This window comes from Herpailurus yagouaroundi, unplaced genomic scaffold, assembly GCF_014898765.1.
Source record: "Herpailurus yagouaroundi ecotype Mexico unplaced genomic scaffold, PumYag 67681, whole genome shotgun sequence".
Taxonomy (NCBI): domain Eukaryota; kingdom Metazoa; phylum Chordata; class Mammalia; order Carnivora; family Felidae; genus Herpailurus; species Herpailurus yagouaroundi.
In genome coordinates, this window is record NW_024420481.1 from 4,147,684 (window position 1) to 4,175,057 (window position 27,374).

General features: G+C 50.2%; 1 protein-coding gene across 8 annotated transcripts in view; it reads right to left on the reverse strand.

Annotated features, from left to right (window-relative positions):
* BCORL1 (BCL6 corepressor like 1) overlaps positions 1 to 27,374 on the reverse strand; it is a 63,842-nt gene that overhangs the window by 12,345 nt on the left and 24,123 nt on the right. For 7 of the 8 annotated variants that reach the window (XM_040468119.1, XM_040468121.1, XM_040468117.1 and 4 more), the window contains 8 exons: positions 23,824 to 27,096; positions 18,636 to 18,801; positions 17,457 to 17,537; positions 15,104 to 15,493; positions 10,927 to 11,150; positions 6,531 to 6,752; positions 4,277 to 4,443; positions 3,153 to 3,298 (listed from right to left, as the gene is read on the reverse strand). In XM_040468119.1, the coding sequence (XP_040324053.1) occupies positions 3,153 to 3,298; positions 4,277 to 4,443; positions 6,531 to 6,752; positions 10,927 to 11,150; positions 15,104 to 15,493; positions 17,457 to 17,537; positions 18,636 to 18,801; positions 23,824 to 27,096 (4,669 nt within the window). The remainder of the gene's footprint in view (positions 1 to 3,152; positions 3,299 to 4,276; positions 4,444 to 6,530; positions 6,753 to 10,926; positions 11,151 to 15,103; positions 15,494 to 17,456; positions 17,538 to 18,635; positions 18,802 to 23,823; positions 27,097 to 27,374) is intronic. The other variant, XM_040468123.1, reaches the window with a different exon arrangement.

Sequence of the window (27,374 nt, forward strand, 5' to 3'; positions counted from 1 at the left end):
CCTGGCTGAAGTCGGAGGCTTAACCGACTGCGCCACCCAGGCGCAGTCGGTTAAGCCTCCGACTTCAGCCAGGTCACGATCTCGCGGTCCGTGAGTTCGAGCCCCGCGTCGGGCTCTGGGCTGATGGCTCAGAGCCTGGAGCCTGTTTCCGATTCTGTGTCTCCCTCTCTCTGCCCCTCGCCCGTTCATGCTCTGTCTCTCTCTGTCCCAAAAATAAATAAACATTGAAAAAAATTTTTTTTTAAAAATTAAAAAAAAAATACATCTAGAAGTCCACCCAAATGCATCCAGATTTAGGGGCTGGGGCGGTGGGCAGTGAGGGAAATGCTTCCCACACTTCTCAGCCCATGGCGCTTCCTCCAGCCACTAGACCACCCTGTCCAGTGCTTCTGTGACATCTGGTGTGGGTGGGGGGGATGGCTGGGATTAATACAAAAGAGAAATACTCAGTTCAAGGAATTAAGCCCCTGATGATAGTTACGTAATATTGTCAATATGCTAAGTGCCACTGAATCATTCACTTCCAAATGGTTATATTAGGTGATTTTCACCTCAATTAAAAAAAAAAAACTGAGTATTGTCTTCTCATCTCCCCAAAACAACCTCTGGGCCCAAGTTCTCTCTCTCAGGAGCCTGCTGACTCCTGCCAGTGTCTGCCTCCCTGGGGCTAGGGCCAGGTGCTGCTAGCACTTTCTCAAACAGCCAGAAAGAGATCTGCGTCTGAGCATCACTTGGTATTTGCATGGAAAAGAGGTGGCCCTGTTCTAACACTCCGTTCAGTTCAGTTCTGGCCCCCATGATGAAACTGTAGCTCTGTGCCTAAGGGGTTGAGAAACAATGTCAAGATCTGCATGAAGGTGTTTGGCTTGGACATGCTATCAAGTGTCAGAATTAAGAGAAGTCTTCTCTTGGGGCGCCTGGCTGTCCCAGTTGGTGGAGCATGTGACTATTGATCTCAGGTTTGTGAGTTTGAGCCCCATGTTGGTTGTAGCAATTACTTAAAAATAAAATCTTTATAAAAAAAAAAAGTAAAGTCTTCTCTTGACTCTGCAACATGAGCTGGCATTCAGGTTAGTTTAAGGAGGCATCAAAAGGCTGGCTAGTAGGGGCCCCTGAGTGGCTCAGTTGGCTAAGCGTCCGACTTAGGCTCAGGTCATAATCTCACAGTTTATGAGTTCGAGCCCCACGTCAGGCTCTGTGCTGTCAGTTCAGAGCCTGGAGCTTGCTTCAGATTCTGTGTCTGCCTCTTGCTCTCTGCCCCTCCCCCACTCGTGCTCTGTCTCTCAAAAAATGAATAAACGTTAAAAAATTTTAAAAAGAGGCTGGCTAGTAGCTGGGATTAGCTAACAGAAATGGGAAGAGATAAAAATGGGTTTGTTTCTAAATTTTTAGTTACTGAAAATGGTCTCAACATTCGAATTCCTTTGGGATTTTGGAGAAAGGGTCGGGGAAGAAAGGAGTTTGTCCGCTTATTGAGGTGGTCAGAGATGGCTTTATTTGGATCCAGAGGGTCCCAAGACCCGCCGGAGGGCAGTCTCTAGCACAGAGAGGCCCTGGATTAAACCTGTTGGTCAGAGACAGAGCTTCATGCAGTGCTTTTATCGTGTTGAGAAGTTCTGGATGTTCTTCTGTGCCAGCTTCCCCTGGGAATCAGCTGGAGTGCAGACAGCATGTGTGTGTGTGTATCTAAGACAGTGCATGTGGTACATGATATGTGAGAAGGGGCCCTGAGCCCCCAAGATGGTGCAGCCAAAGTGAACAAGAGTCATCACTGGCCCGGGACAAATGACTGAATGAGCAACCCCAAACTGCTCTGCCCTTTACAGACAGTGGCCTGGGACAGCCCCAGAGCTGGGGGGAGGGAAAAGGCAGACCTGCCACCTGGCCAGGTCCCGCTGGGGGGCCTGAAGCCTGTACACAGTGACCAATGACTGCAGGGTTTGGCGGCTTTACTGGGGGCCCAATGAAGGATGGCTGAGCAGGAAGGAGTCAAGGCCTCCCTCCACGGCTTTCCATCACTTCTCCCTCAGCTTTTATTTGTATCAAGGTGGTGCTTCCCACCTAGTCCTCCTTCCATTGGGACCTTTAGTTCACATTCCTTTGTTTCTTCCTCCATCATCAGCTACCTAGTTAACCTTTGTTCAATAAATAAATGATCTCCTGGTTGGGAGCCCAGAACTGTGTTTGGGGAGGTGGGGATTCAGGACTATCTAGGGCCACAGCCCGGGTGAGAGTCAGTGGCCTTGAGCAAACCCTTTGTCCCATAGGATCCCAGTCTGAAAGAGGTTCAAGCACAAACAATGAAGCCTCCACAGAGGGTCAGTGAGACACTGCCAGCGGCTCCTTCTGTTGGGCACTCTGGCAGTGTGAAGAAGAAACTGCTAGAGCAAGGGCCGAGCTGTGATGTCACCAAGGAGGCGGAGTTCCTTCATCCAGAGGTCAAGTCTGAGGAGATTCCCGGTGAGCATGCCCACACTAGACGTACCCACTTCTGTCCTCCCCACTGCCCAACTGGGTAGAGCTACCTAATTGCAGACAAACCATGGCTGTCCACTAATGAGAACATAAATGCATGTTGGCTTGTGGCCCTTGTCATAGGCCTGAATACCAGACACTCTTCCAGAGGGGTCAGGTGACAGAGAAAGAAAAAGGTACAGGGGGGTACAGAGGGAACATCAGTTACCACAGGCAGGGGCTGTGAGAAATACAGCATTAGGAGGGGTCCTGAAGGTTCCACTGTGATCACCAACAAGGAGAAAGTGCAACAACAAAAGCAAAATGCTAAGTGTCATTTCTTAGTAACTAACATCCTGTTCAAAACATGGGTCAACACACTTTGCCCCCAGTGGAGCTGCTGCCTCACAAGGAGGCCTACCTCACATGCCTAGATAGGAAGCGGGTCCCTGTGGACTACCACGACCCTGAAGAGGATGCATGCGATATGGACACTCATAGTACTGGAACAAGAGGAAGTGGACCTTTAGGCTTTTTCAAGTGCATAGAGATTTCAGAGACACTTCAAGGAAAGCCTGCAGAGGGCTGACACCTCTCATGGGAGTTGAGATGGAGAGAGATGAAGAATACCTCCTCAGGAGTTTAGGAATTGGAGGCTAGCCCCAAGGATGATGGCTTCAAGCCTGGGCTGTGCTTACCGCTGAGAAAACGCTTCATGGTGTCGCTGCTGGCCAGCTTCATGGCTGTCTGTCCCGAGTAGGTGGCCAGTGTGGGGTCGGCCCCATAAGACAGCAAGAGCCAGATGGTCTCCAGGTTGTCATTGACCACCGCATCATGAACTGGCCTGCAGAGATGACACAGGGTGAGGACAACAGGGCCCAAGTGGGAGCCTGGGTGTCTAGGCCTCAGACTACTTCATCAGGGGAAAATAAAGTAAGATGACCCTAGGATAATGTGGGCAAGACTTAGGGCAGAGGAACCACCTCTAGCCTGCACCCCTCATCATATCTCCCTATGTCCTTCTCCTCTCTCTGTGCCTCTTTCTCCCCAACCCCCATTTTTCTCTCCAAGGTTCCCCCTACATTTTGGGACAGTCCCTAGGGTACCAAGTAGCTTCACTGGTAGCTCTTGAGTTTGGGAGAGAACAGGAAACTGACCAAGGATAATCTTAAAGCAGATGCTGAGGGTATGAACAGAAAGATCTGGATGACCACCCTGGAGCAGGAATGAGTAGAGTGGCTCCACGCACCAGGTAGTGGCCAATCAGAGCCTGCATCCTCTGACCCAAGTCTCCCTACTTGATATGCAGCTCATGTCTCGATGTTGCCTAGGAAGTAGGCCCTCTGATAGAGGGGAATGGGTGCAATTTCTTTAAGACCCAGCAGGTATCTTTTTTTTTCAAGTGTACAGACATCAAGTCAAGAGTCAAGAATCAAATCTGGGATGTCACCCTAAGGTCAGCCTCCCAGTTCCTAGAGCCCAAGATGCTGCCTGAGATAGATGCGCCACCAGGAGGATTTGAGGGATGCCCGAGTGGTGTTCCTGGTAAAGCTGCACTTGATGGGATGATCCCTAGATGACCCCAACCTGCCCTTAGTCACCAACGTGGATGGGCCAGCCAGGAACTCATCCACTCCTGCCCTAGTGGGCACTCCTGCCCCTCTGCAGTCTGCAGCCTTCTTCCCAAAACACCTCCTAACAAGGCCTCTCTGCTACGTATAGCCTGGTGTAGCCTGCTGTGAAAGTCCAGGCTGTAGCAAGCTCTTCTGAGGGAGGGGCTGAGCTGGGGGTGGAGGTGGGGGGCAGGGAACGGCCTTCTTGCCTCGTGCCATCCTGCGCGCTGCAGTTCACATTAGCCCCGTGCTCCAACAGGATGTTCAGGATGTCCGTCCAGCCCCTGGAGCAGGCCTCATGCAGGGCCGTGTAGCCAGCGTTGTCGCGGTGATTCACGTCCTCGCTGTCTTTCTGGAGGCAGTAGAGAACAACGTCCTGTGGGGACAGGGAGAGCTCCATGAGCAAAGAGAGGCCTAATTCTTGACATCACTCCAGTTAGCTTCAAAGCTCTCCAAATGTCCGGAGAGTAAGTCTTATTACGGGGACTAACAGACAAGTCTCAAAATTGTTTGTCACCCAAGTCAGTCCTGAGGTCCATTTCCACGGCCTCGGCTCTGGGCTATTTTCTCAGCAGCGGGGAGACATTTCTTATGACCAATGATACTCACTCATCTGGGTGTGGGTTGTTGGGGTGAGGTCCTGAGAAAGGCTCACTGCCCACCATGAGGTCGAACTCTCAGGCCTCAAGTCCCTGACCACTGGTTCCCTAGTTTGGGGCTTTGCAAGACAGCACCAGACCACAGAAATGAGACATGTGGTGGCAAGCACAGCCTCTGGTAGTGATTCGAGAACAAGGAAGAAGAATTGGTTTAAATACTATCTCTGGATGCTGGCTTTAATTGTTTTAAGTACTAGCCCTGGATGTTTATGCTGGGGCACTCAGTTCTACCCTCCCCTCAAATCAGGATTGCTCCGAGTATAATCCTGCGTAGTCATTTATTCACGTAGTAATGAGCAGCGTCCCTGGGCTACACGACAGGACCAGAGGCGGGACTCCAGGACTGGAAGCATCCCAGCTAGTCTGGGATGAATCTGGTGAATACGCTAAGGGGGAGGGGAGAGGCAACCCTTCTTCTGAGGGGAAGAGTGGCTACCAGTGGCCTATCATCAGCCCTCTGGCAGGTCCTGGCAACAGGGTCCACCCAGGCATCCCGACTGACAGCTAGCTTGCAGGCTGGCTGACTAGAAGTGAGTGAGTAAGCGAGCGAATGTGAGTGACCATGTGTCTGTGTTGGAGGTGCTATCCCTTGGATATAGGAACTATCAGGCTGGCCGTACCCAGAAGAGCACAAGGCTCCATACCCTCCTCACCAGCGCAGAGGTTCACCTCTTCTCCCAGGCCTCAGACTCCTCCTCCCTCCCTCCCACAACAGGCTGCCCAGCCTGCTCCTGCCCTGGTCAGTTCTCCCATGGTTTCCTATTTGCTAGTTTGGCCCCAGGTACAAGGTTAAACTTGAGGACAGGAGTTGGTCATCTTTTTTTCCTTAGATCTCCCTTAGCACCTATCCCAGCCCCCACACTAGGTACTCAAGAAAGATGGGCACTCTCAAGGCAGTTCCCCTGTGCTGACCAGCCTGGCTGGGAGTGCAGCTGTCTTTAAATGTGTCAGTTGTAGGTATTGGAAGCCTTAAAAAAAATCAGGGTCTACTCTATAACCCAGCAGCTCCACCCTTAAGAGCAAATCCTGAGGAAACAATTGGTGTGGTGGGCAAAGATACATGGTCAAGAAGTTCGTATCAACAAAAACGTCCAACAAAATTTAATTATGGTCACTGAGTCAGGCTTCCACCCTACCCTGGTACTTGGGCATCAAAAAGACCTTGGTGAGAATTCAGGCTCATACACATGAAGTAGTAAGGGACACATCATTTCGCATTGCTAAGCCTTGATGTTCTCACGTGTAGAATGGGGCTAATAAAACCTACCTCCATAGGTTAACAGTGAGATGAAATGATATGAAGAAACCAGAGCTGTTAATAGGACAAAAGTGGTGCTCAATAAATGCCAGCTTCCTTTCCAACCCATAGGGAAGTAGTGTATGGTAGGGAAATCCAGCCCTGCCCCCCCATACACTACTGCCTTCTCCACTACTGGGAGCCAAAGTGGGGGCCGAGGGAGAATATGAAGAGTGAGCAATGATCACCCCTGTTTCTCTCTGAGTGGGGGAGCCAGCACAAAGGGAAATTCAAGACATCAAAATCCCGTTTCCGGCCTAGGAATGTGTTGGATTATCAATATTGTGTTACCATTTCAATTATTTTCATTCCCAATTGATATTCAAATGAGCTTTCATTCCCACACACCTTGCTAGCTGGCCCCAGAGGCCATCTGGGCAGTAGAAGGAGTCCAGTCAAAGTTGAAACCCCAAACAAAGCCCTGCCCAGGCCACAGAAGAGCCAATGGGGAGAAGTTTCTTCACAGATGCTCGGGCAGTGGCATCCTGCTGCCAGGGAGCTCCCTACCTTATAGCCAAGACGTGCTGCCCGCTGCAGGAGGGTCTCGCCTGCATTCTTGTTCACTATGAGCCGACGTGCCTCTGGGGGGATCTGCCGGGCTGTAGGTGACTCGGAGGCCTCCTCTGGGCCGGCACTTCGGGACTTAGAGGGTGTGCATGGTTCGGTGGGTTTCACTGGGGTGGGAGATTTGGGAGATCGCGTCTTCTGCTGGCTCCAACGACCTTTGCCCTGGAAACCAGAGATGCAGTTCCGGATCAGCACAGGCTCCCACCAGTTCCTACCCAGTGTGCAGATGCTGAGGGGCTCAAATACTCAACCACATAAACCAATGATTGACCAAGGGCTCAGAAATCAGAGATTGAGGGGATATATCCCAGCTTCCATCAAGCACTCTGCATGCCCTCTTCACCTGCCTCAAGCCCCCTTTGTTGAGGTTTTTACAAGTCCTACTTGTAAATAAGCATAAGCAAACTGAGAGTAAAGAGAAGTGGAGACTTCTTTGACTGAGGAAGCACAATGGCCAACGCCTTCACTCTTATTGCAAAAACCTGCCTTCAAACCTTCCCCAGCCTCTTTCCACCTTCCTCCATACCAAGTCCCAAGATCACATTCATGCTCAGCCTGGGTGGTGGAAAGCACTCGGGCGTAAGAGTGAAACAGACCTGGGTTTTGGCTCTGCCACCTACTAGTGCCAAGACCTGCGTGGGTCTTCACATGGGGAGGAAATGCGTTCAAGGAACTGTACTCAGGAACCAGACCCATGGAGCCTCATTTGCACCTGAACCTAAGTTGGATGATGAGATTCTAAACTGGGAGCTGATGCTGGGATGCCTGGGTGGCTAGTCGGTTCAGCGTCTGGCTCTTGATCTCAGCTCAGGTCATGATCTCACAGTTCGAGATTGAGCCCCACATTGGGCTCTTTGCTGACCACGTGGAACCTGCTCAGAATTGTCTCTCTCTGTCTCCCTGCCCCTCCCCTGCTCTCTATCTCTCAAAATAAATAAATTTTAAAAACACTTTAACTGGGAACTGACGTCATATTTGGACAAGACTTTGGGGGGCCTTGGGAGACATGGGTACACCTTGCATGTGGGAGGGATATGACTCACTGGGCGACCAAAGGGCAGACTTTGCCCTCATCAGATTCTAAGATGGCCCCTGATGATCCCTCCTGATGTTTGTGCTCATACGTAGCCCCCTCCTGCATTAGACAGGGCTGTTCTACATAGCCACTAGGAGATTGCAGATGATGGTGTGTAACTTCCAAGGCTACTTCCTAAAAGACAATGTGGCTTCAGCCTTGCTCTCTTTTGGATCATTTGTTCTGGGGGAAAGCAGCCACCGTGTCATGAGGACACTCAAGCAGTCCTTTGGATAAGCCCATGGGGCAAGGAAAGGAGGCCTTCTGCCAACAACCAGCATCAATTTGCCAGCCGTGTGAGGGGGTGACCCTGGAAGTAGACCCTCCAGCCCCAGTCAAGCCTTCAGGGTAATGGACCCCTGGCTGACACCTTGACTACAACCTTGTGGGAGACCCCAAGCCAGGCCCAGCTAAGCTGCTCATGAATTCCTGACCCCCAGAAGCTGTGGGACATTTATTGTTGTGTTGAGCTGCAAAGTTTTAGGGTAATCTGTTACACCACCAGAGATAACTAATACATACCACTTAGCCAAATCCCTCAGAGCATTATCAAGGTCTCACTGAAATCCTATGTCTTCTAAAACATTCTACATTACTCTAGCTTTCTTTCTCTGCACACCCAGAACACCTAGCCTGAAACAAATAATCTGGTGCCTAATGCTTGACTTTTAACCTCCTTCCACTGTTTCATGGACAAGTCTGGCCTCCCTTGCTAGGTTTTAAGTTGCTTGGTGGCAGGGTTCATATTGTCATCTTCTCTTTTGTTCCTTACAGCACTTAAGTCAGGGCTGGACACATCATCACAACAGACATTTGTTGACTAGATTCAAACCAGCTATGTGCAGGGCCCTGGGCACACAGAAAAGTTGCCTAGAAAATCCTGAAGCCAGGAAAGGAATGGCAGCAGGGAAAAGACCAGAGCCCAGGGCATTTGTTTCTTCCGATAAATCCTGAGACAACCAGAGCTGCTATCCATCCCTATCCTAAAAGGGCAGAGAGGTACAGTCACTAGCAGGAAGGCACTGGCTATGAATGGAGAGTGTTGCTCTACGGCCACGAGGGTAGAGGTATGTAATAGCAATACTGGAGGATTCTGGGTAAAGTGCCTAGGTTTTTGCTAAGCCAAGCCAGGAGCCAAAGGGTGACTCTCCTTCTGGGGGCAAGAGCTGCCAGAGACCAGGGAGGCTGCCTGAGTGGGGGGGGAGCAAGAACAAATGGGGGCCCCCTCCCCCTCCCTGGCTTGGAGCTCCTGTGTGAAGAAGCCTTTGGCCAATACCCCAGCTTTAGTGTTGCAGGCGCATCCTCCGCCCTCCCTCTGCCTTGCTTCTCACTACAAAGCACCATGCCATGGAGGTAATCAGAGCAGGTAGTGGTGACTGGGAGAGAAAGAAAGGCAGGAGGGAGAAAGGGAGGCCCTGTGAAGGGGCAAAACCTCTCTGGGAGGGACACTGCTGCAGTCACTGCCAGGCAGAATAACCAGGCACAAGTATTAGCATGTGCTGCTGACCGGCAGGCGGCTGGTCACCTTTGTGTGGGACAGGGCCATCTGAGTGTCTGGGGAGGAGCAGGGAAGAGGAGGGGGATGCCCACTTTTCACCAGAGCTGCTCAGGGTTGCAGTGTGTCCCTGCCTGGCCACCCCCTCCCCCGGTGTCTCCTGGGTACAGACTGAAGCCACCCATTCACAGGGTGGAGGCATATGGAAAGAGCCGCGGCAGTCAGGCCTGCTTCACATCCCAACTTTGTCACTCATGACCACTGAGTAACCTCCTGGAAGGCCTTTAACCTTCCTGAGCCTTAGTGTCCTCACCATAAGATGAAGACAACAGTGCCTACCTCTAATAGCCGCTGTGGGAATTAAGGACAACCACGTGAATAGCACTCAGCACAGACCAGACTTCTTTATTCCTTCCCGTACCCCGCCCCCTCTGGGGGTCTGAGGGAATGGTCACTGCTACCTTGCCAATCTGTGCCTCTGTCCTCTTATCCCTGCCTTGACCTGAAGCTTGAGGATGTATACCAACCTCAAAGAGCACTTTACGGTTATCAAAGCCTTTTACATCAGTTGCCTCCTTTGTTCCCCCAAGCACCCTTGTAAGATGGAAAGGACATGGAGTATCATCTCCAATTTAAAGATGAGGAAATAGGCTTGAGTACTTTGTCTGAGCTGGAACCAGATTCCAGGAGAGGGAGAGGGAAGGGGAAAGGAGGGGAAGATGAGCCCCTGGGTCTCCCGCCTTCTGTCAGTGCCACTCAGGGATCCCTGAATGAAGCTGGAAAGAGCTGTTAAAGTCACAACCACCAAACAAGCCCAATATAACCCTTTTTTTGGTTGCCAATGACAAATACATATTATGGGTATACATTTGAACCTAGACCTTCACTTCTCTCAAATGTAAAGCTCACCGAGGACCGAGGACCACGTGATTTTTTTTCGAATGGTATAGTGTGGAACTCAAAACCAATGCTGTGAACATCAGACCAAAAAAAAATGTCAACTATGAACAGGGTTTCTAGAATGCTGGCCCGGCTACTGATTGGTGAGTGCCCAAGCAGCAAACAAAATGGGGAGTTGGGTGTGGGGAAGGGCAGCTAGAGCTCCTTCAGCCCGACCCTCAAGCAACCTTTGTCTAGATATCAACATCCTTGCTTCTACAAGTTGTTTTCTACCTTGATTGATTCAGAAAGCTCTCTGATTGGTTTCAAGTGAGTTAAGCCCAGACAAAAGCTTCTTGATTGGATATTAACAAGCTATTCAGGCTAACATCCTGCCATATTCTTCAACTCTTCCTTAACTCAAAGGAGATCCAAGGATTGTTGAAGAAAAGCCATCATGAGCCAAACCTGAGAGTTTGCAGTCTCTTATTGTTAGCTATAACTTTTGTTCCCATTTTTCTTTTTTCTAATGTTTATTTATTTTTGAGAGAGAGACAGAGAGAGAGAGAGACAGAGAGAGACACAGAATCCGAAGCAGGCTCCAGGCTCTGAGCCGACAGCACAGAGCCCGACGCGGGGCTCAAACCCACCAACAGTGAGATCATGACCTGAAGTTGGACACTTAACCAACTGAGCCCCTAGTTCCCATTTTTCAAATGCAACCCCCAATTCTTCTAGGACTAGTTCAAAATACTGGAATAAATATGGGTTAATTTGGTCCTTTCCATCCACTCACTCACTCAGAGGACCATTCATCAAGGAGCCTGTGGAAAGTCTGCCGCCTTAGCCTGCTCCTCTCACCCCAACTCCCCTCGCTGCCAACGCACCTTTGCCTCTTCTGAGACATTCGCCATGTGCTTGGTTTTGCACTTTCGTTTTCCTGATGGCTTTTCTGAATTCTCAAGGCAGGCTGGCTCCTCCAGGTTATTCGGGAGGAAACCATTTGGTGAATCCGAGATCCCCTGGCCTTTGCTGGGCAAGAGAAGGTTCCTGTTTCTGAGGCGGTGCTCCGAACTTTGGGAGGAAGTCTTCTGCTTACGGGCCTTTAAATCTAAAGGCAAGAAACAGGAAAGAATGGATGTCAGGGAAATGGAACACATAAAAGCAATGCCTTCCTCTAAGATGAATCAGAGGCTTTGGGGGTTAGAATCTCAGTGCAAAGTTGTATAACTATCAGCTACCAGTATCTGATAGTGTGGTGCTGATGATTCCACTAAATGCTTCTCCAATGGACACCATACTTCAACATCGGAGTCTCCCCTCTCCAAGCAGGTGACGACTCCTAGCCCTGCCAGTAGGGGGCGGCCCGTCTGGCTGTACTCACTATGAGGGTAATTTTAAAAGGATTTCCCCCATAGCAAATTACAACTTTCTTTTCAGCTTCTCCCCCATCCTCTTTGTCTCCTTCTCCATTCCAGTATGAAAGCAAATTTAGCAGCTCTGCTTAAGCTACTATGAAGCACACCCGGGTAGGGAGTAAATGGAGCCGTCTCCCTTCATAGCTTTAGCTCATCCACCTGATGGCCTGATTGGTCACCCTCTGAGGACACAAAGATCAAAGCCACAGAAACTCCCTGAAACCAGAAGGTGCCATAGGCCTACTTAGTTGGTGGGCAGTCGCAGAAACCTGCTGTCTTCTCTGGCTGGAAATCAAGTCACTGGAATACCCTGGGCGGCATCTCTGATTCTAGCCACAGCTCACTAAATAAAGTACTTTCTAGCTTCAAAAAGTGTTGTGGGGCACCTGGGTGGCTCAGTCAGTCAAGCATCTGACTTCTGCTCAGGCCATAATCTTGCGGTTCATGAGTTCGAGCCCCACATCGAGCTTTCTGGTCTCAGCGTAGAGCCCGCTTCAGATCCTCTGTCTCTCTCTCTCTGACCCTCCCCCACTCAGCCTGTTTCCCTCTCTTTCAAAGATGAATAAACATTTAAAAAAAAGTGTGGGGCACCTGGGTGGCTCAGTCAGTTGGGCATTCGACTTAAGCTCAGGTCATGATCTCACAGTTTGTGAGTTCAAGCCCTGCATCGGGTTCTGTGCTGACAGCTCAGAGCTTGGAGCCTGCTTCAGATTCTGTGTCTCCCCCTCTCTCTGCCCCATCCCTGTTCATACTCTGTATCTCACTCTGCCTCTCAAAAAAATGAATAAATGTTAAAAAAAAATTTTAAAGTGGGGTTGTGATTTTGACAGCTCTTTCCAGATCCAGAGCACCGATCCCTGAGAGGCACTGGGAACTTCATTGACAACAGCCTCACTCTATAGGTCTGTCCTAATGCCCATGTATAGGGGGTATAGATTGGGTCTACCCTTACCTCTTAACTAATATTAGTGTTATGTGGCTTGACCACTAGCTGTGTAATTGGCTGGAGGCAAGTCACAACCTCCCAGAGCCTCAGTTTCTATGTCCATAAAATAGAGAAAATATATTCCACATCAGAGGGCTGGTGGGAGAATTAAATGAAGTAACATAGGCAAAACCCCTTTAAAAGGCATTATAAAGAGTGAGGCGTCCTTATCATATTATTTCAGTGCAAGCTCTTTAGGGAGGGCCATGCCCATGTGTTCTTTATTTCCCCCACAGGACTGACCGCCATGCCCAGTACATGACAAAAGATCAGTACGTCTGGGAAATGAATAGCTGCAGCCTCAGTTTCTCCAATTTGTGAAACAAGGGGGTTGAGCAAGATCCAAGAGTTCTTAACTCATCTCCCTTGACCCTGGCATGTGCTCTCACATGTGACATTACCAAGGGCAAATCCAGATGTGGGAGCCATCACTAGAGCATGAGGAATTGCTCATATAGATGATGCACGGCTCTTAGAAGGCCAGCTATCATACTACCCCTTTCTCCCAACTAGCCCCGAGCCACCAGTGGGTCCCCACACCTGTCCAAGAACTGTGGTGTTAGATGGCTTCTAATGGCAATTCCAACCAGAACATTCTAAACCAGGGCTTTTGATGCCACAAGCCCGGGCTGAGGCAAAAGAAGAAGGAAGAGAATGGTGCCTGATGAGGGAGGACCTCAAAAAACATGGGGAAGCCATATTATAGCATTTACTGCCACAGGAAAAGCAGCAGCCCCTTAACCCATTTACCCAGGGCAGGGAGGGCTCTGGAGTTTATTCAGTTGTAGTGGGGCAAGAAACTCACAGTAGCAGGAAAGAAACGGAGAATGGAAGTAGCAGGTGTGTGAGTGGAAGTGGCTCTTCCTATCCCCTCTGAAGGTCAAGATGGGAGATACCCAAGTCCAGAACAAAAGGGAAGGTCATGAGACTCAGACAAAAGTAAGGGGACCTGTCTAGTTTGGCCTCCGCCTGACTCTCTGATGTCAACCTGAAAGGTAGTAATAGGAGGAATCAGAGCTTTCCAGAGAAGAGAGACATTTGCCAGGCAATCCCTTCCTGAAGAGGTCACCATTGGATCTGGAGGAAGGTAACCAAACCATATGCCAAAGCCAAGAGCCTCAATTCAACACCCTTAGACACATGCATGGAGGGAGAATGACCTACTTTCCAACAACTAAAGCTGCCCCCAAATCAAATAAGATGCATTGCTAAGTGGTGTTCTTCATACTCCCAGAGGTGTTTAAGTAAGGGCTATTGTCAACAGTGCTAGAGAGATCTCTGCTTTGAGTGGAAAATGGGACCAGATCACCTCAAAGGTCCTTCTGATTCCAAAGCCAGTAGGTTCCATAAGAAGCACCCAATCTTCTAGGAAACCAGCTCTGAGAAGACTGGGTGATACAAAAGCTCTTCTTCATCCTAACACAAGTGGCTGAGACCAACGGTTTGACACCTCTTTCTTGACCAATTCCTTACGGCTCCAGCAAGAAAAGGGGAAAATTATCACCACTCTCTCACATAGTTGAGGAAAATTAGCTCAATTGCTCTCTGAAGTGTAGGGATGGTACCGTATATATCTCTCCTTAAACAGAGCCGGAAATGACTGCTGGCCTCCTTTGCATTACAGTAAACCCAGAATCTACTGCCCGTCACAATGCAGGTATTCAGTGTTCACTAACAGGGAGACTGTAGATGTTTCCCAGCGGCTCAGGATAAATACCTTATCAGAGACAATCAGTTGTTGCTTCAAGGGCAGAAGTCAGAGAAAGACAGTGAGAGACAGACATGTTCTTATGGAACCCAGAGATATGCTTCTTGCTCATCTGGAAATCCACTACAGAAATGGGCCCACCCCCCACCCCCACCCATAACCCCTGCAAAAAAAAAAAAAAGAAAAAAGAAATAGGCCGGAACAGTACTTAGCAGAACATACTGATATGAGCCTTGGTGACAGTCCATGATTACATATTATAGCATGTGACGTAGCCAACGAGAGCCTGGTTTTCTCCTTGGGCTGCCTGCTTTTCCAACTCAGGTCCAACAAAAATGATGCCACCTCAGGTCACCTCAAAGCTTCACTCTGCCTCTTAATAACCTTTGTAGCTTTAATTGAGAAAGCAATGTCGTGCCCGCTTCTACTTGAAGTTCTTCTGTTAAGTTGAGGAAACTTTGTACTTCTTTTTAGTGAAGGGGCTGAAGGTATCCCAGGAAAGGCAGCCAATGAATGCCTCTTTCTTCTTGAACCCAGGATTCTAGGAGGGAGAACCCAGCCTCCCAAGACCCAGCTCCCTCAAGCCAATCGGGAACTCCCTGGTTCAACTTGTCCCATGCCAAGGATGCCACTGTGGCCTTGCCCACAGGTTCAGACTTTTACACGAAATTGGAGGGCCCAGGCCTTCATGCCCTCTGCTCACCTGCAGGTCAGTCCAAACTCATTCAATCTTAACTCCAAGCCAAAACCTGGGGACTGGAGTTGAGTGACCCCCTCTGGCAGCTGGAGCTCATAGCACCAGGTTTCTAGGGGTGCAGAGGCTTTTGGCTGGCGAAGAGAATGCAGATGTGGGAACACCCAGGATGCCCGAGAGTCCCCAGAAGCCAAAGTCACTGTGGTTTGGGGACGAGTGACAGCAGCTCACTGGGGCAGCAGCCCCCAGCCAGCCTTACCTGCTCTCCCTTTTCGCCGCTGCTCTTCTTCTTGCTCCGTCAGGTACTCCCCAGTCTGATATTTTCGGCTCTTCTGTCGTCTCCGCTTCTTCCTCTTCACCAGGCCTTCCTCCTCATCTTCCTCCTCCTCCTCATTGGTGTCCCACATTTGCCGGGCAGCCTCTGTCCTCCAGGGCATTTCTCGGGCTCGCCACAGGTGCCGGCGGCCCTGGCTCAGGAGAGTCTTGTCCTGGGCATGGTGGCTGCGATACTGGGTGTCCCGTTGGGTCTTTCTCACCTTTCGACGCTTAGCTGGGGTGGGGGTCACATCTTCTTCCTCCTCTGTGGGGAAGACCTCCTGGCTTCCCATGTCACTGTCTGCCATACCAGCAAAGGAGCTACAGATGCTTCCTGTGGACGGGATGTACAGAGGACGGTCAGGTACCTCTTCAAAGGACAAAGAGTATGGTGTCGAAGCAAGTGCCCTGGATTAGAAGCTTGAAGGTCTGGGTTCAAGTTCAGTCTCTGCCAGTTATTAGCTGTGTGCTCTGGGAAAGTTCATTCACTTCTGTTTCCTTCTCTATAAAACGGGGACACTGTTCTTTGCCTTACTGGCCTCAAAGGACTGTTTTGAGGCTCAAATGAGATAATTCACCCATAAGCACTTTACAGAGTCCAACATACCACACAAATATCGAGTATCCAAAACACACACCCTTCCTCATCCATGTTGCTGTGACTTTAATTCATTGCACAAACTCTTACTTTGTGCTTACAAGGCACCAAGCATTAGGTGAGGAGCAGGAGGGGGCCACAGGTCCATGCCCTTTGGGAAATTAGGGTTCAGTGATGGGTAAGGGAGGGCAGATTGGCATGGCACCCCTGCCCCTGCCTGCTATGTGACCACCAATCTCTCTGACAGAGCCACCCTGGATAAGCAGAATCATCACAAAAGAAGAGTCTCAGGAAAAGCAAAGCAAGGAGTCCCTTTCCAGTGACACAGCCTGGGTTAGTCCCGCCCAGATACTCCTCAACCAGGCCCTCTTCCCTTACATTGACCCCACCTCCTATTGAGTGGCCAAGAGTCTAGGGGTGGAGCTCTCTCCCTGCCCACCCCCTCCCCACTGCAGCTGTTCCTCACCACTGAGCAGGTTCATCCCTGACCACCCCAGCATGAGGGTACCTTTCCTGCCCTCCCCCACCCCACCCCCTTGGTGAGAGACCATTTTCATCCCCACTCCTTCCTTCAACTTTACTAACAACAAAAGTATAACCCTAAATTGGCCTGGTTTTAGCACAACAGCAGATCTGACGATCTTCTTCAGAAACAGCTGAGACACCATCATCTTTCTCCCAAATACTCGCTATTAACTCGACAATCCCCAAACACAAGCGAGGTGAGCAGAAGAAAGAAATGGTTTGAGGCAAAGAAAGCGCCCTTAACCAAAGCTTCAAGTCAGGCAGACCGCTCAAAGACAGCAAATATCCAGCAAACTTTCCATATACAGACCAGGCAGGGAACGAAGTGTTCTGGTTAATCTAATATTCTGGTTAATACAGAATCACCATAGAGATCACACAGAGATCACCAATTTCCAAAGAATCAAATACAGTACAATGTGTTTAACAGTAAAACGGGACTGGGCATAATGTAATCACTCTTTGATGATTCAGAAGACACTTCAGGATTTTGCGAGGCCTCCAGGCCGTCATTATGAGCCCCAATTATCACTGCGTTCTCCATGTGCTGAGTGCCAGTTAATAGAATGTCAGATAGATGAGTTTACACTGTGCCCTGCTTTCCCATTCTATCCACTTTGCATGGAAATATGGGTGAACCGGGGCAACCACTTCCAGGGCTACGAACCAATATGGAGGCTAGCAGACAACAGTGGTAGTTAGAAACAGCTATCTTCTTTTAGACGCTGAATACAAATTCAGGGACCAAATGTGATTCTACCGGCCCTGATAACTCAATGACCATTTCCAATTTTGTTGACGCCTGTCGCATAGGGCAATAAGCCCAAAGGTTCTATGTCCGTGCCTGAGACTGGCTCCACTAATCATGAGAGGCCCAAAGCGTGGAGTGGGTCAGTCTTCCTGAGCAACACAGGCCTTTCCTCTTTCCATCATCGGCTGCCAACAGAGATGTCAAATCCCATTTGGAAAAGCTAAGTAAATGGTCCTAAAATCGTGGGCAATGCTCCCCCTCCCCACCCTGGGCTTTCTTGTCCCTGCAAGGAGCAGGGCATCTTAGCACAGTGAACCAAATTCCCAACTCTCCACCTGGGCCAGTGGTGAAATCACTCCACCAGATTTCTACCTCTTTTTTCAGAGAAATGCCAATATGGGCCACGGCTTCAGACTCACTCACCAGACTGACTGCGCGTCCGTGTGCTCAGAACAACGGGGATGAAGTCACGGAAACTGCTCTTTGCTTTCTTCTCCAAGGAACCTGGAGTGATGTGTGGTTTCAGGGGAGAAGGCAGAAATATCACAATCAGAGTCAAAGTACTGAAAGCACCCCTGAGGGGCTCAGATGAAAAATCAAGGTGGGGGGGTCGTGTGTTTTTCCTGGTCACATTTGTTAGCTCCCCTTATGCTATCACCTATGTACATCTCTTAGAGAAGGAGCACTTCCCAGTGGTGTCTGAAAACTGGGAGTTGGGTCATTTTTGCTGACACCAAAAAAGGCTGTGTACAGAATCGATTTTCCAGCATGCCAGAAAGTTGAAGGTCTGCCTGCCTGCATGACTACGGGGCTGCTATACCTCCACGAAGTTATAGTGAGCTGGAGCAGGTGCCAGAGAAGGGCAACCTCAATGGATCTTAGAGGACTGAGCGAGGCAGGAAGATGGGAGCAGGGAACAGTGGACAAAGGAACACTCCTATAGAAGAACAGACTAGGAAGAGGCAGTCATGTCAGACAGGCAAGGCCATGGAAACATGCTACTGCCCATGGCACTACTTGGGCAGCTCTCTCTCATGAGGGCACCAAGAAACTAGAAGTGGCAGAGCGTACAAGTCAAGTACCTGCTTCCATACTCCAAACATCCTGTGTGTCCCTAAGTAAAGGGTTTAGGATTTCTATAAACCCTTCTGGCTAGCTAGCTAGGTATTAATTTTAAAATTTGTATAATGGGAGTTTTCAAATATGCCAAAGGTAGAGAAAAAGGTGTAATGAACCTCCCTCCAGCTGTTTCGGTCTCAATCTTCATGAACCCCATTTCTTCTCTAAGCCTAGACCTGTTGCAGAGTAATGGGTTGGCTACTCTATTGTATGACTGACTTTTGTCTGTCTGAAAACCAACTTCTTTGGTCCTCAGAGTGTACCTTATTCTAGTCACCAGGGGGAATAGAATAAGCCCCTTTTCCCTTCGCCCTTGCCTCTGATTTCAGAGGCGTAAATTACATCACCCTTCCACAGCAAGGAAGTCTTTCCCTGGACTTTCCCGGGCAGTCCAGAGCCATCCGCCACCCCCCCCCCCCCACCGACTTGCCCCAGGGAGCCCTCTGCAGCTCAGCCCAGGGGGCCAGGACCTGTGGAGCCTACCTTCCTCATGGCCATCGGCTCGTTTTCCTGGAGACTGGGAATCCGGCTTTGTTGGCTTCCGGTGCTTGTGCTTTACCCTGACTCTATTGTGCTCTTTTCCTGAATCTGAAGCCCCCCTGGGGCTCTTCTTGGTGGGTTCCTGGGGGTCACTAGGTGGCTTCCGGCACTGTGGAAAGGCAGAGAGAGTCAGGTCTGAGGTCAGTTTCACTTCTTAAGAAAGCTTTCCCAATGGGAAGTCCTGTGCCCCGTTTGGACACATGGACATGAGCTGCCCAGGTGGGGGCCAGGGGAAGGGGCCGCCTGCTGCCTTCCACAGTGGGCTACAGAGGCTTTTCTGGACTGAATCCAGTGCCCTAGCTAATCCCCATAGATATCCACACCCCATCGTATTTACAGGTCTACAGAGTCTGCATTCATAAGCAGGATTAACACCTGAAGTCAGTTTGAAAGGTGCAAAAAAGTGAGGTCCATCCAAACCGCAATAGAGACGGGCAGAAAACAAAAATGCCTCTTCGGCAAGATGGGTGACTGACTACATTGGTCAAATAACTTCAATGCGAATGGTACTATTACCAACAACTGAAAACAATTTCTTAGCCCAGGCCGACTCAAGAAAAATGGTCTATTTCCATGTGTAAATTAATACCAGAAAATAGACTCAATGAAGACAAGAAGAAAGGCATGACACAGGAGCAATTCAAACCTCCCCATACTTATGGAAGACAATGAAAAGGCCGAGGCAGTATTAATAATGCCACTTTACACTCTGCAGCACTTTCAAAATCTCAAAATGTTCTCTTCTCTGTTATTTGATCTGATTTTCCTGACAACCCCAAACTGAGAAGCTAATATCATCCCCATTGAACAGACAAGGAAACTGAGGCTCCAAGACCAGACGTTACACGAGTTTGTCCAGGGCAACACACAGACCCAGGTGTGACTGCCACTTAGCAGGCAAATCTACAAATTAGCTCATTTGTGCCTGCAGTGAGAAAGTGGTGGAACTGGGACTGGGGCCTAGGGCTCTTGGCTCCCACCTGGGCCTCTCCACAGCAGCTCTTGCTCTTCTCCCTCCCTGCTCATGTCCTCCACTCTTTCTGCTCAGCCCGCTCTCTCCGATAGGCACAATGGCCGTGCTTACACAGCGCAAGGACTCTCTCAGCCTAACAGAGCCACATATCCTCATAAGCTTTGAGGTCTCTCCATGCCACCAAACAAGAAATAGGGCAAGGTAGGGATTTCCAGTATTCTAGCATCCAGGGAGTGCGGAATAAGCAAAACATTTTAACAACGAAAGCAGGCCCTAGGAAGAAAGGAAGGGTTGTTTTCCCCCAAGCCGACTCACATGCCACCTTCTAGAAGGTTATTACTGTATAGCTCCAGCTACGGGGATGGCAGATGTCTTATCAATAGAACATTTTCTGCGGTGTTGGGGGGTGTCTCAATTCTCCAGCATCAGGGAGTCACCATTCCCCATCAAATTCCAGGGACTCCTACTACCCAGCGAACTACTCCTGCTTCTTACTCAGCAGAGGGCTGAGCTAAAAAGTCAAGTCTCAGTTTCCCCCTTTTGCTTGCTGCTAGTTCCTACAAACCAATGTGCTAGGACAAAAAAAGAACTGGGGAGGAAAGAGAAAGATGGGGAACTGTTGGCTTAAAATCTCACCTTTAGGAATGGCCAGAGAAAGATCACTTTAAGTCAGGGGGAATAAAGTTAAATGCACATAAATCTGAACACGTCCTATTTATTTCTGAATATCATTTTTAGCTGGCTATTTCAAGTGCAGACCATTAACTTTTATTTCCTAAGACAGACAAAAACAAGTAAAACAGAACATCTAGAAAGGATTTCTGTCTGTAAGTTCTGCAAGGGCAGCACTGAGAGTAAAAACACACTGCATGCTCCAACTTAGGCAAAAAATTGGGTGGATGGGAAGACCGTGTAAGATGAATGTTCTGGTTAACAGAGTTTTGAAAGGTTTTCCAAAGAATTTTCCAAAGGATGAGAAAACAATAAAATACACCCAGCACCAGATGAAGCAGAACTCTTCCTTTGCTGATGATTCAGCCAGCCCTTCAGAATTCCATGAGGCCCTAGGGCAGGTGGTATAGAAGACAGGACACTATTCTAATTCTCAGCCATACCCTGACAGGGGCTGTTTTGAAATAAGCCCTGATCTTACTTTGCTTATCAACAGTTTCTTTTTCAGGAAAATGGAAGACAAGAAAATAAAGATCTGAGTTATTTACTCTCCCCTCAAAGTGGAAGTTTCCTAAATCATTATAGGAAGCTGCTAAGGGCTGCTACAAGGCCCCGGATCTTGTAACTTTATTCTCTGTCCTGGGTATCTCTCAGTGGGCCCAATGAACTATTCATCTAATATAGTCAGGGGCAGTGCCAGCCTGTCATCAGGTCTCTTGCAAGACATAAGCTCCATGAGAGCAGGAGCTGTATCTATTTTGTTGGTAACACTAACAATAACAATAGCATCCACAAACACTTACCGAACACTTACTTACTATGTGCTAGGCACTGTTCTAAGCATTCAAATATGTCACCTCATTTACTCTTTTTTTTTTTTTAACAACAACATTATTGACAGGTAATTTATTCAGATATATCATACAATTCATTTGATTAAGTTTACAATTCAATGGTTTTTAGTAGTCACAGAGTCATGTAACCATCACCTAGTTCCAGAACTTTTTCATTACCCCAAATGGAAACCCCATACCCATTTCCCCATATCCTCCAATCTTAGACAACCACTATTCTACTTTCTGTCCCTATAAATTTGCCTATTCTGGATATTTCAGAACATCACCTCATTTAATCTTTACACAGCCCTATGAGGACATACTATTATTGTCTCATTGTACAGATGAAGAAACTGAGGGCCAGAGAAATTAAGTCATTTGACTGAAACCACATAGTTAGGGAAAAGTAGGACCAAGACTTAAACTCGGGCACTGTGCCTGGTTCCAGAAACGATACTCCTCACCAAAAGGCTGCACCACCCTCCTGAAGATGTAGCTCAGTGCCTGGGAGGGACTGGCATGTAGCAATCGCTCAACAAACACTTGCCAATGGTTAGTGAAACAGTTACACATAAGGAGAGAAGATAGTGTGGCAGAGCTGAAGATGAACATGAACTTTGGAGCCAATGACTGGAGTTTGAGTTCTAGCTCTACCAATTAGTAGCTGTGTCACTTTGGGTAACTTACCCACTCAGTCTGTTTCCTTCATGTTCCTATCTGTAAATTGGGTATAGCTATCACCTCATAGGGTTATTGTAAGGACTAAGTTAGATGACATCTGTAGAAAGCATTTGGTATGTTATGTATAGTACATATAATGACAAGAATTACTGTTCTTTTTTTAATAACATTTTAAAATATTTTAATGTTTATTTATTTTTGAGAGAGAGAGAGAGAGAGAGAGAGAGAGAGAGAGAGAGAAAGGGGCAGAGAGAGAAAGAGAGACACAGAACCTGAAGCAGACTCCAGGTTCTTGAGCTGTCAGCACAGAGCCAGACGTGGGGCTGGAACTCACAAGCTGTGAGATCATGACCTGAGCTGAAGTCCAGACATTTAACCAACTAAGCCACCCAGGTACCCCTAATGTTCTTTTTTAAACTTTTATTTATTTACTTTGAGAGAGAGAGAGAGAGAGAAAGAAAGAAAGAGAGCGAGCGAGCACACACACATGAGCAGGGGAGGGGCACAGAGAAAGGGAGAGGAAGAATCCCAAGCGGGATCTGCGCTCTCAGTGTGGAGTCTGACATAGGTCTCGATCTCACCAACTGTGAGATCATGACCTGAGCCAAAATCAAGAGTTGGACACTTAACCGACTAAGCTACCCAGGTGTCCCTAAATTCTTCTTCTTATTACTACCAAGGGCAAATCACAGCTACCTGAGTAAATGCTATACATATGCTCTACTATGTCATGACCTGTGCTCCTACTTGGCATGTTTGCCACACAGAAGTGGTTGTGAAGACACTGAGAAAACCCACCTAAGCTCTATCCCTGGGGTTCTTAATTTAGAGCCCATGGGCTGGCTTTGTGGAGGGGATGGGTCCAAGAACTTGAAATTACTGGCAAAATTCCGAGGTCATTTTCTGTGAACAGGGTCTTAGCAGCTTCTCAAAATGCTTTATGGTCCAAAAAAGACTAAGAGCTTCTGCCACAAACCCAAATTAATGGCACTCTGGCTAGAAATCTGTTCATCAGTGTGTATCAACATTCAGTTTGAAGGCTTCTTAACATAACTTGAAATCACTCCATATTTTTTTAAAAGTTTATTTATTTATTTAAATAATCTGTACATCCAACGTGGAGCTCAAACTCCTGATCCTGAAATCGAGAGTCACATGGTCTTCTGACTGAGCCAGCCAGGCACCCTTAAATTGCTCCATATTTTTGAGAAGCCTTATCTTCAAGTGCTTCAAGAATTTCCCTGGATCACCAGCAGCCTTTGGATCCCCTCTGGAGTACCACTGGATTGAAATGGAATCGTCTTGACCCATCTTTTTGCCTAGAACCCTGCCACCATGAAGAACCCAGAAGCAGACACCCACCTGCCTTGCAAACCACATTCCCGATGGGTTGAAACCTGAAGCTGCCCCTCCCACCAAGCACTGGGCAGGTAGGAAACTGGCAGATGAGCCCAGAAGCTGAATTGGAATTGGCTCCGGCGCCACAAAACTCCCAGCCTAATCCTAAGCAGGCACCCCCAGCGGTGCAGAGAACAACTCTGTCCAAGGCCCCTTCCCTCCCCTTGAGAATCTCTAGTTCTCAAGGCCAGCAGTCATCTCAGAAAAGGAAAAGGAAGAATGGTTATGTGTGGAAGAGCCTGTTATCAATTGATTTCCCTCATCAATCCCTTCTCCTGCTCTCCAACCTCATGTGGGACAATGGCTTCCCTGGCCTCGGGGACCAAATCATTTCCCACATCCTACAAAATACAAGACAGCCCCTCCTGACACTAAAACACCATATATGGAAAGTGTGACTTAGAAAGGGGACAGCAGGTCATTATTCACTTTACACAAGCCTTCCAAGCCTTTACACAAGCCTTCAGTTCACAGAGCTTCTCAAGAACACTGCCATGGGAGGCTGACATCTGCAGGACAAAGCAGACCTCTGGTGTCCCGGCCCTGCCCTCAACCTCAGCCCAGAACTCACCTTGGGTCCATGGGAACTCCGGACTATGACCTTGGTTTGTGGCTGCTGCTCCTCAGCATCCTTCTCTTTGCCAAACTTCATCTTCTTGGGCGGCAGAGATTCGGTCACCCCATCGGTCACCACTGAGTCTGGCTGCCACTTGTTCTTGCAGGCAAAGACACCCACACTTTCCTGTTTCACTCGAGCCTGCCCAGCCTTATTCCGAACTTCAGCTTGGCCCCTCTGGGGAGCTGCTGGGAGGCCATCGGTGCGGAAGCAGGTGGCTAAATTAAAGACGACGTCACCATCCACCTTCTCCATTTTCACCCGCCCCAGGTCCACCTGACTTCCAAGCTGTGAAAGCTCTGTGCCGGAGCCCCTCTTGCTGCTAGGGACCACATCCATGATGAGCTCCTTGGGGCGGCTGTCATGAGGTAGCAAAGGCAGCTCGGGCATCTTGTGCAGGTTCTGGGGGGTGGCCAGGACCAGCTCGTGGGACATGTAGGTGGCCAGCACTTGGTTTTTAGGCTTCGTATCTCCTGCCAGCTTCAGACCACAAGCCCCCTGGGGACCTTCCATCTTAGGAGTACTGTCAGGACAGAGGTGGCTCTCGGATTCCTCAGGCCCCTGATTCACTTTTATGTCCCCACTGCTAGGCTGGACAGACAGTGCCAAGGTCCCTGTCTGAGGGCTGAGAGTCAGGAGGACAGGGTTGACTTGTTCTTCGTAAGGCTTGGCAGCAATCCGGCAAGTTTTGTTCTTTGTGCCAGTGTCCTGCTCTGGAGCAAAGGGGCCTCCAGGCCGTGGCTGCCCCTCTGGAAGTCCATGCACAGCTTCACTGGGGCTGAGAGGTGACACACCAGAAAACTCAGAAACAACGCTGGTGGGCCTGATGGGCACCCCCTGACTGGGCGTCAGCTGCCCAGCACTGGAAATGCCAATGGAAAGCAGAGACGTTTGGTGGTATGGTGACCAGCCAACAGGCAGGACCTGGGTGCTGGTGGGTTTCCCATTAACTGAACACCGTGGGTAAATATTTGCTGGCCCCGTGGGCTTCCACAGAGAGAGCTCCTTGGTTTGGCACCCCGGCAGCCCGGGGGCAATGCGGGCTGGCGTGTAACGTTTGACTGTGCTTGACTGTCCCTCAGTCCCAGCCTGGCTGCCCTTCTTGCCACAGGGGGCACCAGTGCTCTTGGGTTCTCCTTGATCAATGATGGAGATGGGCTCCTGCTTGGGGAGATGGCGGGGGTCTCGGTTGAGGCCCAAGTTAGGGTCTTTGTTCAGCAGCAGGGATGCAGGCACTGGGTTGGCCACTCCCACATAGGTGCCAGGAATGGTGCTGATCAGCGCAGTCGAGTTCTTCACCCAGGTGCTTGGGTCCCCGTTCCTCACAATGTCGGGAAAGATGACAAAGGGCGAGGAAGTAGAGCCCAGGCAGGAGGTGACATTGCTACCGGCAGCCTGGGTTGTGCGCTGAGACCTAGACAAAACTGTGGAGAGGAGTGCCTTGCTGCTGGTGTGCACAGGGGTCAATACGGGCATGGGAGGTGTCTTGCGTTGGTTGGGCAATGGAAGCTTCTGGCGGTTGGACTTGGAGGAGAGGTCGAGGGGCATCTCACTGCACTCAGGTGGAGATGCCATCTCTCGCTCCAGCTGTGGAGGTGACTTGAGGGGAGAGAAGGTGACGGAAGTCCCTTCTGTTTGCTGCTCGGCACCACCTGTCATCTTGGCAGGGTGTGGCGGGGCTGAGCTCACGCTGGGGGCTGGCAGCAAAGGCTGTGGGGTTGGAAGCACCTTGGCAGAAGCAGTAGAGAGGGAAGTATCTGCCAAAGGCCCGGGGACCCCATCGGGTGCAGACTGGGTGCTGGTGCTGCTGGATGGGGAAGCACAGGGAAGCCTGTTCACCTCCAGAGAGACCAGCTTGGAATCTGAAGTCAGAGGCCGGGCAACAGAAAATGCATATGGGTAAGACCGTAGCTCTGGGGAGGCCAGCACACCAGGGAGACACCTGTCCTGAAGGTATGAAGGCAGAACAGGGAGTGTGAGAGTGGAGGAGACTCCCAGAGTGGTTGGCAGCGTGGCCATACTGAGCGGCTGCCCACAGCTCGGAGGTGGGATATATACCAGCGGCTGGCTCGGGGTCAGTACTGTCCCTGGCTGAAAGGACAGGGGTACTTTTTGCATAGCTGGTGCCTGAGCTGCAGGAAAACATACTCGGCTCAAACTAAAGGAGGCTGGGATTGGTGCAGAGGTGGGAATGGCAGCCGGTGTGGCGGCCGGCATGGGTGTGGGGGCTGGAGTGAATATTGGGGCTGGGGTGGGCGCAGGCACTGGCGTGGGAGCAAAGGCAGGAATGAGGGTGGGGGTGGAGGGTGGGCCAGAAGATGGGGTTGGGGTGGGCATCGGCACCGACGGAGGGGCGGGAGCTGCCGGAGGTGTGGACGCCGGCATGGGGGCCAGAACTGGAGTGGGGACAGGCGTGAGGACCAGGGTTGGAGCTGATGGGGGCACAGGGGCCTGGATCAGAGCCAAGGGAGGAGCCGAAACTGGGACCGAGAGGGGGGTAGGGGCTGGAGCCGACAGGGGGACCGGACCTGAGGGGGGAGCAGAAGCTGGCACAGGCACCAAGACAGAGGCTGAAACCGAAAGGGGGTTCGAATCAGAGATGAGTGTGGGCACCGATGGCGGCGCTGGAGCCAGAGCTGGGACTGGTGCTAAGGGAGGGGACGGGGCTGGAACTGAGGTGGCGACCTGGACGGGAACAAGCCCAGAGTGGGGCACCGGGGTGGGGACGGAGAGGGGAACCTGGAATGGATCTGGAACAGACGGGGGGACGGAAGCTGAACTGGGAGCGGGGGGGCAGATGGGGGCTGGCAGCGGACTAAAGTTAGTGGGGACCAGAGGCAGGGTTCCCTCCACAGGGACTCCAGTCCCCAGAGTTGCCAGAATGAAAGTATTCTTCTCCCCAACACCGTGCCGAGAGTCCAAAGCCTTTACCCCAGCTGCTGAGCAGTCTGTTTGTTTGCTCATTTGGGTGCCGAGGGGAGCCCAGGAGCAGTCAGCCCTGCTGTTGGCAGCGTCGGCACTGTCAGGAGTGGTAAGCTTGAGCCCGTCTCCGGGGCTGCTCAGTGGCACCAATAGGCCCTCAGCCTCCGCCACGCTCCCAGCATAGTCCATTTTTGGCTGGGGGTCGTCAGGCTTGTCTTCTGACTTGTGCCCAAGTTTTTCTGCTGCATTGCCATCTGGGTCTGCCCCCCGGGCATTGCTGCCACTTCCAACTGCTGTGAGCTCCACCTGCAACGACAGAGCAGCGTGCCCGTCTTAGCTAGCTCTCTGCGGATGGCGCAAGTGTCCCGAGGCCCGGGAGAAGCGACTGCTGGTCCTCTTTGCAACTCGACCAACCGGGTCTCGGCAGAGGCAAAGAGCAGCTGGCCAATTTCTGTCTCACATACGGCAAGTCCTGGGAAATACCCTGTTCCTTCCTGCCCCCCTTCTTAGGATGGCAGACTGGGCACGTTGCCCGGGGCAGTTTGGCTCCGCCCTTTGGCGGGCGACATGTGGCTTCACATGGC